This window comes from Curcuma longa, unplaced genomic scaffold, assembly GCF_044706935.1.
Source record: "Curcuma longa cultivar G26 ecotype Majalengka, Jawa Barat unplaced genomic scaffold, ITB_CL_G26_1.1 contig_17822, whole genome shotgun sequence".
Lineage (NCBI taxonomy): Eukaryota > Viridiplantae > Streptophyta > Magnoliopsida > Zingiberales > Zingiberaceae > Curcuma > Curcuma longa.
In genome coordinates this window covers 1-11,955 of record NW_027430673.1, presented here as the reverse complement: position 1 = coordinate 11,955, position 11,955 = coordinate 1, and the positions used below count along the sequence as shown (strand labels likewise).

General features: G+C 42.3%; 3 protein-coding genes across 3 annotated transcripts; 2 read left to right on the top strand and 1 right to left on the bottom strand.

Annotated features, from left to right (window-relative positions):
* Window positions 1-2,829: 2,829 nt before the first annotated feature.
* On the bottom strand, window positions 2,830-3,394 carry LOC141816722 (uncharacterized). The gene is made up of 2 exons (XM_074704468.1): window positions 3,059-3,394; window positions 2,830-2,982 (listed from the first exon to the last, which is right to left on the bottom strand). Exons 1-2 carry the CDS (start codon window positions 3,359-3,361, stop codon window positions 2,830-2,832), a joined length of 456 nt encoding a protein of 151 aa, XP_074560569.1. The 5' UTR covers window positions 3,362-3,394.
* A 3,040-nt stretch (window positions 3,395-6,434) lies between these two features.
* LOC141816721 (putative pentatricopeptide repeat-containing protein At1g77010, mitochondrial) lies at window positions 6,435-8,489 on the top strand. The gene has a single exon (XM_074704467.1). It carries the CDS (start codon window positions 6,435-6,437, stop codon window positions 8,487-8,489), a length of 2,055 nt encoding a protein of 684 aa, XP_074560568.1.
* Window positions 8,490-9,480: 991 nt separating this feature from the next.
* LOC141816723 (uncharacterized) lies at window positions 9,481-10,775 on the top strand. Its single transcript, XM_074704469.1, has 4 exons — window positions 9,481-9,545; window positions 9,653-9,770; window positions 10,180-10,586; window positions 10,700-10,775. Exons 1-4 carry the CDS (start codon window positions 9,481-9,483, stop codon window positions 10,743-10,745), a joined length of 636 nt encoding a protein of 211 aa, XP_074560570.1. The 3' UTR covers window positions 10,746-10,775.
* Window positions 10,776-11,955: the final 1,180 nt, after the last annotated feature.

The window sequence follows — 11,955 nt, the reverse complement described above, 5'->3', positions numbered from 1 at the left end:
CTTCCTTTGAAAAAAACTTATCAATCATAACAGATATTTCCATTTGAAGTATATGAAATCTGTGACAATGAAAAACTTGAATTAGCTTAAATAAGTGAATAATAACAACAATATTAAATCAAACATTAAGTCATTGACTAAAAGTGAATAATAATAACAACAACATTATTTCACTTTGGAAATCTCACCATGATGACACATTGGCAGAAATCCACTGTGCAATAAAGAGTAATGATGTCAAAGTCTTCTCCTCACTTTTTTCTCGTGGCGTGGTATAAAGTCGTCAATTTGGATTGAACTCATCAGGTTGGCTCGCCCCACCAAATAATTTAAATAGGTTGGATTGAAATGTTATCAACTCATTTTAAAGTGGATCTAGGCGGGCCCACCTGCCCAGGTCGGCCCATGGCAGGTTCGGGTTGACCCACGGTTTGAGATTTTTTTTCTAAAATTTAAAATTAAAGTAAAAAACTCAATGACTTAGTGGACTTGATCCGCCTAAATCGCAATCCAAACTTGAAATTTTCAACCTTATATATATATTTGATAGACTAGTGGGTTAGCTCGCCTAACCCACAATCCGTCTTGGATTGAGTTAGATTAGGTTAGAGATTGTTCAACTGGCTAGGATAGTGGATCGGCCTACCTTGCCCTGCCTTAGCTTGCTCTGTCCTGCCCCGCTCTGGCCCGCCATATGAGGGGTTCTAGTGGGTCGCCTCGCCTTGCCACGGGTTAGTCCATTTGATAGCACTAGCGTGGTGTAGCGTGGCATAGTCAATTCTTGCAGAGATTAACATGCGTTAAAGAGCTCACTGGTTACCCCGATGAGGTCCCTCCAATGCCTAAGTCATCATGGGAGCCCCAAAACAGTATAATAGAGAAATAAAGAATGGACAATAGGAATGAAGATTATAGCATGGAGGATAATAAAGGATCTACTGGTGATTAGATTTTATCTTGTTGTGTTATAGTTGTCATCCCTTATAGTCTCCCTCCCCTTACATTGTATAAGGAAAAAAAGTCTAAAGGGCATCCCTTTTGGAGAGAAGACTAAAGGATGCATCCCATTGAACGATATTGTAATAACCATTGTGTCCCTCTGCTTGTCGTGTCCCTTTGCATGCTGGGAGTTTAAGAAGTCGGGAAGTCGACGACTCGGGAGGTCAGGAAGTCAGAAGGTTGGGAGGTTGGAGACTGTTGACACGCCATATGGAGTCTATGTTGATTGAGTCTTAGATCATACTACTCGACTCCTACGTTAATTGGGTTAAGGGATCTCTTGCATAGACTCTTTGTTGACTGAGTCAAGGGGCCACCACGTTGACCCTTTCTTACCTCCACATCACAAGCATCCCCTCTAGTCTAGTCGAAGGAAAATGTAGTCTGACTGACTAGACAGTTGGTGCATGAGTAGTTGGGGCCGAGGTGGAGCTCCTCATGGTAGAGTTGAAAGGATGAGTTATAATTCGTATATAAAAATGAAATAAATGCAATCAAACATGGAGTGAAGATGTCAACTCAGGAAAGAGAAGGTTTGATGGCTTGAATGGTTCAATTGACTGAATGAGGTTCAATCAACCGGATAAATCCTATAAAAGAAATCTTAGGATCCGAAACTCTACATCAAACTCTCAACGATTTGTCTTTCTCTCCTGCTATTCTATTCATGCAAGTGTTGCTATCGACACGCCGAGAGGCTCTTCAACAATCTACTATGAAATTTTAATCTTTAGTTGTCGGTAACTTTATTACTTGCATTTACATTAAGGGGATAGTAGATTGTTACTATCTTGGTCATCCTTTGTATGAATTTTCCTTTTTCTCCAAAAATTTTTAGAGAAGAGAGTATTAGTGGATTGTTTAATCCAAAACGATCCAAGGAATCATGAGTGAGTAGCAATATATCATATATGATTGTTAGTTAAATCAAATTTACCATCTCAGCATTTCTGAAAAACATGTGATTCATTTCTTACATATTAGTTTTATTGTTTCTCAACACATCTTTCTGTGGTTCCTCATCCAACTTCAAAGTATCCATTTATATAAAGTGGTCATTGTTAAGATCCATGCTAATAATGTCTTAAACATCTTTAGCACTGATTGTTTAGCCTTAATGCAACCTCCAACCTACTCCCCCTCACCCTAAGATGGAGGGTATTATTAGAAAGGAAAGTGAAAAACATCTTTGGAGAATCAATAGCTTGAAAGCCAATGATGTTTTGTCATTTGAAGTCGATCAATTTCGTTTCATACCGAAAAGTTGTTCTCATTCCGCAAGGAATTTTAAGTATCTACATCAAGACCCGCGATATCTCTGAAACAAATGTAAGATTTTATCGATTCACTTTTCTCACTTTGAATCTATTTCTTGAATCAATTTAGCTGCCTAATATGCTTAACATACCAAAAGATTGGCTATGCTTGAACTATGATTGAGCTTGAGCCAGGTGATGGATCTCACAGCTTGAACTATAGTCATATATCGATCAAAAAGAAAGATCAGATCGTCTAAATGAGTAATGTGAGAATCTATAAGATAAGGCGAGAATTCAACTAAGGTTAGGTGGTGCAACATGACCGATTTGTGCGAGCACAATCTAGCTCGGTTCGAACCATACAGGGCACTGTTCGATCTAGTCGTACCTAGCCGAGCAGCAATTTAACTGTATTAACTGGACTGTAAGCTAGATTTATGCTAAAGATTCACTGAAATTGAAAACTTAGATTAATTTGATCAGTTGGAATTTCCTTCAGCAGCTTCCAATCCATTGCATGAAACCAGTGTCGATGCCTCTGTCGTTGCGCGACTGCAGAAGTTTACAGCATTCACAAGAAGGTGGAGCAATGCAAGGCAGCGTCATGGGGAGGCCACTGGATCCCCTCCCTCCGGCAAGGAAGCGGCGATGGCTGGGCGATGAAGGTAGGATACTGGTGGCCCGGCATCAGCACAGGGACGTCGGCGGCCGCCACCGCGGAAACCTGCCAACAAACTCGGTTCGTTAGCCGTCGCCGATCGACAAAAGCCAACTCCCAAGTCGGCACCGGAAGAGCTTACTGTCTTGGAATTCTGAAGCTTCTCGGTGGAGATGGTTTCGCCGCCACTAGGCGGCTGCGCCGTCTCTGAGGCGCTGCTTCGAGGACGAAGGAAGGACGCCCTTGGCTTGATCACATGCTCGAATATCGCCATGACGAGGAACATGGAGATCAGGATCGCAGTGGCAGCTAGGCCGAACGATATCGCGCTCATCGACGTTCCCAGATCTCTCCAGGAGCCGTCTCTGCTGCTGTAAGCTGGTTCTGATGGGGAGGTGGAGGAGTCTCCGTCCCATGCCTTCGATCTTCCTCCAAAACCATTCATCGCGTCGCTGATTTAAGCTCTAATATTGATATCTTCAAAGAATATCTCCATCGATCCTGATTGACAGACAAGCAACGAGAACTGACGAGAAAGAACAGAGAAAGGCAACGACCTGACTGACAGGAGCTTGTTCCAGGCCTTTGGCTATGTATGTTCTTGTTGTTCTCCTACTAACAATATACTTCCCTCTCTCAACAAATCAGTACTTTATTCCTGAGCGATGCATTGGAGCAATCACAGGCATGACCGGAGGGCTTGATTGGCCACTCTAAAAGCAGTTGTCACATTCCAAAAGATTGCTTAGGCATTGCCTCGGTGGGGAGAAAAAAAGGATAAACAAAAGATCAAAGGTAGCGTCCTACATATTCCGCACCATCACTTTTGAAAAGAAAAGCTGCATTGCAAGAAATAAATTGAACACTGATAAAGGGCTGCAAGGAAGGGACAAACCTATCAGTATTCAGTATTCAGTACTCAGTCTATGTACTGCTTTCGAGTTTGGTTTTCATCACATTCAGTAACAGCAAAGATCGAGAGAGTGAAATGTTTTACAGTCGCACAAGATGATCACGAAGAGAGAAGAACAGATCGCCTAAAAAGACTCGAAGCATAGAGAGGATCTTGAGGCGTGGCATTCCCTAAATTTTCTCTCCTTTGTCACATGCAATTAGAGATTGCCTCTCTCACATGCAAATGAGCAAGGACCATAATTGTGGGTTGCCTGGTCAGAGAGGTAGGAAGACAAAGAAACAATGCCTTTAAGACTTATAATGCAGTGAGGGTCCAGTGTCCAGAAGACAGTGAAACAGTTGAAGGCTTGATTGCAAGAAATATACACTTTTAAGAACATCTTCAGTTGAATTGACCTGTGTGGAAATTTGATCTAATATCTTAAACTAATTTGTACACTATTCGTGCTAAATTAAATTGCACTCTCCTATTTTAGTTGTTCTGCTTAACTTCCTCAACTAGGATGTTAAGAAAAGAGCAAGGCAGGTTCAACAGGTCATATCTTCCTTTTTTTCACTATTAATTTTATTGACAAACTATTTTAAAATATGAATATATTTTTTAATAAAGATTTTAACATATATATTTTTCACTATTATACCATTTTGACACCATAAAATAAATCATTAGCTAATTGTGAAAATAAATTATTACTAATCTATCATTTTCCAGTTCTCACTCACCTCCAATCCCCCAAAACTTTAGTATTGTGCTTACTTTTAATTAACATTACTGGAAAGAAAGAAAAATATAAATTTTCATGCACGTTCTTAGTTTACCGTATTAAAATAAATTTTATCCAAAACTTGGTATGATATTATGTCCACACTTAACAAGGAAGTTTATGTTAAATACATTTAAATCCTGAGATAATAGATCCGATCTTATTAAAAAAAAATTTATTGACCATCAAAATAAATTGAGAATTATGTGTTTTTTTACTAGATAATGAATTATTGTTGGTGGATGTCAGGGAGGGTGTGTGTTTTTACTAGATAATAAATTGTTATCGGTGGATGCCGGAGAAGATGCAAACTAATATTAGATCGTTAAGGCTAGTGTTTAACACTATCTTCGTAAAATGATATTGCTCCGCTACAGGTGCTTACGGATAGCAGTAATTCATTTCCAAGATACAATAACGATAATTCGAAATAGTAGCACTTCAAATTTTGAGATTAACGAACTTTTTCGTAGACTTTTTGAACTCTGAATGCATAAGATGAGATGTATGTTTCAATGGATGAGTTGAATCGATGAATCAATGATTTTTTTTAGCATTTAGATGGATCTATTTATAAAAAGTGAAGAGGTAGAATACGTAAGTGGCTGTGACTCTTGGATAGGATTGATCTGGGTCGTTCGATCTAGAGGGTTGTAATCTTTCAGATGGTCGTTCGATCTGGAGGGTTGTAATCCTTCAGATCGCCCTTTAATCGCATTCATCAGATCTGGAGTCTTGGGTAGGATTGATATGGGTCGTTCAATCTGGAAGGTTGTAACCCTTCAGATCGCCTTTAATCGCATTCGTCAGATTTGGAGGATTGTAACCCTTCAGATCCCTTTTTATCAAATCTGAATCCAATGATCCATTCGATCCGACGTTTCAGATAAAATCTCATCACCAACGATCAAATCGCGACTCTTTGTGATCCAACGTTTTAGATCGTGTCACATGTGATCTATCATACCTCTTTGATCAACGGTTGTCATCCGTTCGCCCAATCAGCAGTTCAGTTATCTCTTCCTGCCCACGCAGATGCCACATAGGCACTGTCACATCATATGTGAACTCAACACATTATCCAAGTGCCACATAGGCATTGCCACATCATCTGAAGCATAAATTTAAACTCCTCATCATGACACATATGTGTGAAGTGCAAAGTACGCCAACAAAGTACCATTATGCGCGTGGGCGCGTGGTAGGTGATGGGCCGCGAGCTCGCAGGTGCGAGCACCTGCTCACTCGGGAGAAGAGAGTACATGATTTTTTGTGTTAACTCAATTAACACATCAACATTAATAAAGAAGGAAAGTTCATCAAATTTTATCGATGTAAGACTATTCTCATGCACTTCCTTGTATAACCTTGAATAATTAATTTTTCATTTATCCTTAATCAGTTTTAAACAAATTAATAGTCTAGATCTATCTACGCGAAATGTAGATTTCGATTTTAAAGTCAATTTCGACTTTTATCGATTGATGACACTCTAATTTTTTATAAAATCATATTGATCCTTTAAGGTACAATATCCAACATAAATGATAGTAGAAATTGTTAAATTTAAAATTACAACACCGGTTGATTGCCCAATTGATAGAAAGAGGATGAACGGTTCAGATTGAAATGACAGTTAAGATTTTACGGTCGGAGGTAGTAACCAACTCATACAACGTAACGGTTCATCAGAATCGCGCTTATTTTGATATCTGTGGGCGGCGCCGGCGCGCCGCCATGACGTGAGCAGCCCCGAGTCGGCACGCCATGCACTGTGGCCGGGTCGCCGCGACCTCTCTCTTCCTCCACTCTGCTATTCATCGATGAGGCTTCGCTCCCATGAACGCCGACTTGCACCTCATCGCCCGATGGCTTTGGGCATGCCGCACGCACCGCTCGCTCTCTCGAGGAAGGCAGCTCCACCAGATCCTGCTCAAGTGCGGCCACGGCTCCTCTCTCCACCTCGCCAACTGCCTTCTCCAGATGTACGCCTTCTGCAGCCCAAGAGCCGACGACGCGCGGAAAGTGTTCGACGAAATGCCTCGCAGGAACTGCTTCTCTTGGAACTCCCTCATCGACGCCCACCTTAAGTTCGAGGAACCGCACCACGCACGTCAGCTGTTTGATTCGATGCCCTGCAAGAATACCTTCTCGTGGAACGCCATGATCACTGGCCTTGCACGGTGTGGCGACTTGCACCATGCTCACCGCTTGCTCGAGGAAATGCCTGTCGTGGACGATGTTGCCTGTAATGCAGTTCTCCATGCGTATATCCGTCGTGGGCAGCCTCGAGAAGCTTTTAAGTTATTTAAAAAGGTTAGCTCGGAGTTTAATAGAATGTCGTTATCATGTGGCGACAAATTTGTTCTCGCAACTCTTTTGAGTGCTTGTGCAGAGTGCTTGGCGTATGATTATGGCAGGCAGATTCATTCCCGAATTGTTATCGGCCAGGTTGACTTGGACTCTGTTCTGGGAAGCGCCCTTGTTAACATGTATGCGAAGTGTGAATCTTTTGATAGTGCTTATGGAGTTTTGGAGTTGATGCCGGAGCCAGATGAGTTTTCTTTATCAGCCTTGATATCAGGCTTCGCAGACTGTGGAAGATTAGATGAAGCAAGAAGCATATTCGATAGGAGGAAGAAGCCTAGTGTTGTGTTGTGGAACTCTATCATTAATGCATACTCATCTGCTAATCAAGGAGCCGAAGCATTAAAACTCTTCAAGTGGATGATCTGTGGGGGAGTTGTGCCAGATTCATCTACTTTTGCTAGTGTTCTCAGTGCATGTGCCAGCACTGGTATTCCTAAGCATGCAATGCAGATGCACGCTTGCGGTTGCAAGCAGGGTATTGTCAAAGACTTAATCGTTGCAAGTGCTCTTATAGACTCTTACTCCAAGTGTGGTATATGGGAGGATGCTTGCAAAGTATTCAAAGATCTTAGAGTTCATGATACGATACTTCTAAACACTCTGATCAATGTTTACTCAAATTCTGATCAAGTTGACGAAGCAAGAAGGATATTTGAGATGATTTCATGCAAGAATATTATATCATGGAATTCAATGATTGTCGGTTATAGCCAAAATAGTCATCCTATCAAGGCACTAGAGCTATTCATTGACATGCATCGTCTTGATCTCAGGCTCGATAAGGTAGCTATAGCCAGTGCACTTAGTTGTTGTGCTAGCCTTTCTGCCCTTGCTGCAGGGCAACAGCTTTTCGCCCTTGCTACACAGATTGGCACAGTCACTGATCTGATCGTTGCTTCTGCACTTGTTGACCTCTATTGCAAATGTGGCAAGGTAATTGAAGGAAGGAGGCTCTTTGACAGTGTCCAAAACCATGATGTGGCTTTGTGGAACTCAATGCTGATGGGGTATGCTTCAAATGGATATGCAATTCAAGTGCTCGAGTTGTTTGAAACGTTGAGGAATGCTTCTGGTGTCAGCCCAAATGAAGTAACCTTTATCGCTGTTCTTTCAGCTTGCTGCCATTGTGGACTGGTTGAGGAAGGATTAAGATGGTTCCATAGGATGAAAGTGGTCTATTGCATTGAACCAGTAGTTGAGCACTATTCGTGTGTGGTTGATTTGTTGGTTCGTGCAGGTCGGCTCGAGGAATCTATCGAGTTCATTGATGCAATGCCCTTTAAGGCTGATGCTAGCATGTGGACATCAGTGCTGGGTGGTTGCAAGGCTCATGGCAATGAGGTTTTAGGAAGTAAAGTAGCAGAGAGGCTACTCAAGCATAACCCTCAGGACGCAGGCCCGTTCTTGCAGCTATCTAGCATATATGCTGCTCGCGGGGAGTGGGAGAATTCCACGCAATTTAGGCAGATGATGCTTAACAGAAAGATCAGTAAGAGTCCTGGTTACAGTTGGATTGATAGTTAAGTTTGAAGTAACTATTCCAAAGTGCAGGTCATCTTGAGTAGTTTGAAGGACTGTTGCTTTAAACAAAAACAGAATAAGGTAAAACCCCTAGAGATACTCTTCATGAATATATTTTTTTCAATGTGCAGATTCATGATTACATGAACGATCTCAGTATCATGTCTAGTGCCTGCTTAACCTGCTAATGAAGTTTACAGATATGATCATATAATGACAAGAGATTAAGGTTTCACCATATTATGGATCACAAGGATTTGGTTGGTCAAAAGTAGTACAACTTGGAAGGCAAAGATGTTGGTAAAGGAACAAGCTCGGATAACTGTACTCTAAACAAACTGTAGGCAATTTTTTGATTTTGCAAGCATGATCAAACACTGATTGGTTCAATAGGTGTGACAGAAAATCAAAGTTAGTCCACTTCTGTTGAAATTTTAATTGGCTGAATGAAAAAACTACTGCACAAATGAGATTCATTAAAGAAGAAGAAGACACCAGACAGTGAAGCCTCATCAAGTCCGGCCTCCATTGCCGCATCTTCCTCGAGAACCGCCTTCTCAACCTCTATATCAACCTTGGCGCCTCCTTCTTAGGGGTGATCAAATTGATTCTGCTCATGAAGTGTTCAACGAAATTCCCAAACGAGATGTGGTGGGTTGGAATTCGCTCATTTCAGGCTATGCTTCTGCCCGTTTCATAGCTAAGGCACTTGAGACTCTTTCCTGGATACGGGTTTGGTGTTAAAGCTAGTTCTTTCACGTTGTCCATTGCTGCTGCTTTTGCTCATCAAACCAAGTTAGTGCACGGCTTGGTTATTCGCTTTGGATTAAGTTACTCAAATGCCATGCCTGTAACTCACTGATTAATATGTATGAAAGATTAGATCTCACAGGCTATGCTAGCCATGCTTTTCATGCCTCGGATGATGTTGATCTCATCTCTTGAAACTTGATTATTTCAGCATATAGTTATAGCACTGGAGCACTTTCACGCAATGTGGATCGCTGGGTTTTCTTCTGATGAGTTCATTGCTTCAAGAAGAGTTTCCTTTCCAATTCTGTAGTTTCTAGTGCTGTTATTGACATGTGTTCCATATGTAGCAGATTGGATAAAGCGATTCAGGTATTCAGTGCTCTGCAATTCCATCTTTGTCAGTTATTTTGAAGTGGGCTCGAGGATGAAGCTCTGATGCTTTTTGTGGTGGCACTGAGGAAGGACATCAAGCCGACTGAGGATGAAGCTCTGATGCTTTTTGTGGTGTCAGTTATGTATTGTTGTTTCAAGGTTTCATCACAAGATTGTTTCTAAGATCTGTACAAAACGATAACGTGATAATTTAAAATTGATCCTCTGTATTTGACTCACAGAACGATCTTGTCTTTTCTGCAGAAAGCTAGCGTCGTCTCCTACCGATTAAATTAATCCATCCACAACATCCGTCGCCCTGCATTCTAGTGCACGGAATTGGTAATAGAACTCTGTAAACGAATACTTAACGACCAGGTAACTTGGGTTTCGTACGTTCTGATCCGGAAACCATGGACGACTTAAGTATTTCAATCTTTCAAACATCCCAGAAAACACAACACAGATCAACAAATTGGGAGTTGTATATATAAATAATCTTCAACCTCGTCAATTGTTAGCCAATCCTTGTTCTAGTTGCTCGCCCACTATGCTTTCTGTCCGACAGGTCTCAGCCACCGATTCCGATCACGAGATCAAGCTGAGAGGATGCAGTGAAGATTTTAACGGGGACTCGAACGATGACGCCATGGTCACCAAGTGCCGGCACAGCATGCTCGACGAGTTTGGAGACATCCCACAGGCCCTGTTCGAGCTCTCCCTCAGGGATTTGGTGGAGCTACCTCAGATACTTGCCAGTGCCATGCAGGAGAAGCAAAGCAAGGAAAGAGACGAAAGACAGAAGTCTGTGAGGAAGAGAAGACCACGCAGCCAGAGCATGGACATTGGAGTTGGCCTTTTGAAGTGGATCACTCCTCTATTCTCGAGCGGAAGAAAGGAGAGGTCTGTGTTTGTTTCCCCGTCTTCCATAACATCTAGAAACACAAGCGCCGACAGTAACCGCAGCGTAAGCAAGTAAGCAATCTTTTGATTTATTTCATGTAGATAGTTTGAATATTATCTAGAACAGAGAAAATGGTGGACAGACAGTAGAAGCTGAATCCATGGCGATTTTGACGCTGTTTCAGGAAATTGGCTGGCTGCTTCTTCCTCGATTCACGCAAGCAAAACTAGAGCCAGAAACAGTAAAAGATCTGCATATTTCAAGTTTTTGTTTGTTTGTTTGTTTGTCTGCTCTGTTTATCTTCGTGTGAAATTGTCCAAATGAAATGAATACCACCTCTCTTTATTGCTTCTGAACTTTCACAGTTTGAGTCATTACTGCGCGAGAAATGATAGAGAGCAGGAAAATGTAGCAGGAAACATAGCATGACACACGTGGCGGTCCACGTGTGTCATGCCACGTGGACTGCCACGTGGGTTTCATGTTCTCTCCCCCCTCCCCAAAATCCCGAAATCGAAGCCTCTTCGCCATTTCCCTCCTTCGGCGAAAACGCAAACCCTAACCTCGTCTCTTCCTCCTCCTTCGCGCCGTCTCTTCCTCCTCCTCCTTCGCCAGCTTCCGTTTGCCGCCGTTGTTGCCGCCGAGAGGACCGCGCGTTCCTCTTCTCCGCGTCGCCTCCTCTTCTGTGCCTTTTCCTTCTCTTCTCTGCCGCCTCCTTCTTCCTCCTCCTCCTTCGGCGAAAACCCATTTCCCTCCTTCGGCGAAAACTCTCTTCCTCCTCCTCCTTCGCCAGCTTCTGTCGGCGTCTCTTCCTCTTCGGCAGAATCTCCGCGCCGCCTCCTCTCTCCCTTTCCGTTTGCCGCCGTTGCTGCCGCCGAGAGGACCGCGCGTTCCTCCTCTTCTGCGCCTTTTCCTTCTTCTGCGTCTGAGGTTAGGGACCAAACTCTTAATATCTGAAGTTCCTACCAATGGTTTGGAGTAGAACTAGTAGTCCAATGGTGGGTAACAAACCCCAAAAAGCATATCAGTGGTGGTGGACTTCAACTGCTGCCTAGTAGATCACTTTTTGCCATAGGTATTTGTTGTAAGTTGCTAGACTATAGAAGTTAGTCTCATAGCTAAACCTGCCAACAGATCGTTTTGGTTTAAGGCCTATAACAGTCTACTGGCTTTAGTATGGACTTTATTTCAAAGTCATGTGGTTCATCCCTACCTGGTGAATGAATAGTGTAATTCTGTAATCAGAATGGGTTGTGCTAATACCAACTAGATCAGTATCAACAAATAAGTAACTTTCATGTGATAAGATCCAGCAGAGTAAACAAATTCATATACACTCAGAATTCAGGTAGATAAATAGCTTTAGTTTGCACAGCTATGTTATAATTACGTGGAACTATCATATTTGTTGGGATATTGGTGGGTTTTCTTTTTATTCGG

Bases quoted from the DNA above. Each gene is read 5' to 3' on its own strand.
- LOC141816722 (XM_074704468.1), bottom strand. From the start codon at position 3,361: ATGAATGGTTTTGGAGGAAGATCGAAGGCATGGGACGGAGACTCCTCC. The intron at 2,983-3,058 runs GTAAGCTCTTCC...GTTTGTTGGCAG, and splicing joins AGCTTCAGAATTCCAAGACA to GTTTCCGCGGTGGCGGCCGC.
- LOC141816721 (XM_074704467.1), top strand. From the start codon at position 6,435: ATGAACGCCGACTTGCACCTCATCGCCCGATGGCTTTGGGCATGCCGC.
- LOC141816723 (XM_074704469.1), top strand. From the start codon at position 9,481: ATGTGGATCGCTGGGTTTTCTTCTGATGAGTTCATTGCTTCAAGAAGA. The intron at 9,771-10,179 runs GTTTCATCACAA...TCTGTCCGACAG, and splicing joins TTATGTATTGTTGTTTCAAG to GTCTCAGCCACCGATTCCGA. The intron at 10,587-10,699 runs GTAAGCAATCTT...ACGCTGTTTCAG, and splicing joins AGTAACCGCAGCGTAAGCAA to GAAATTGGCTGGCTGCTTCT.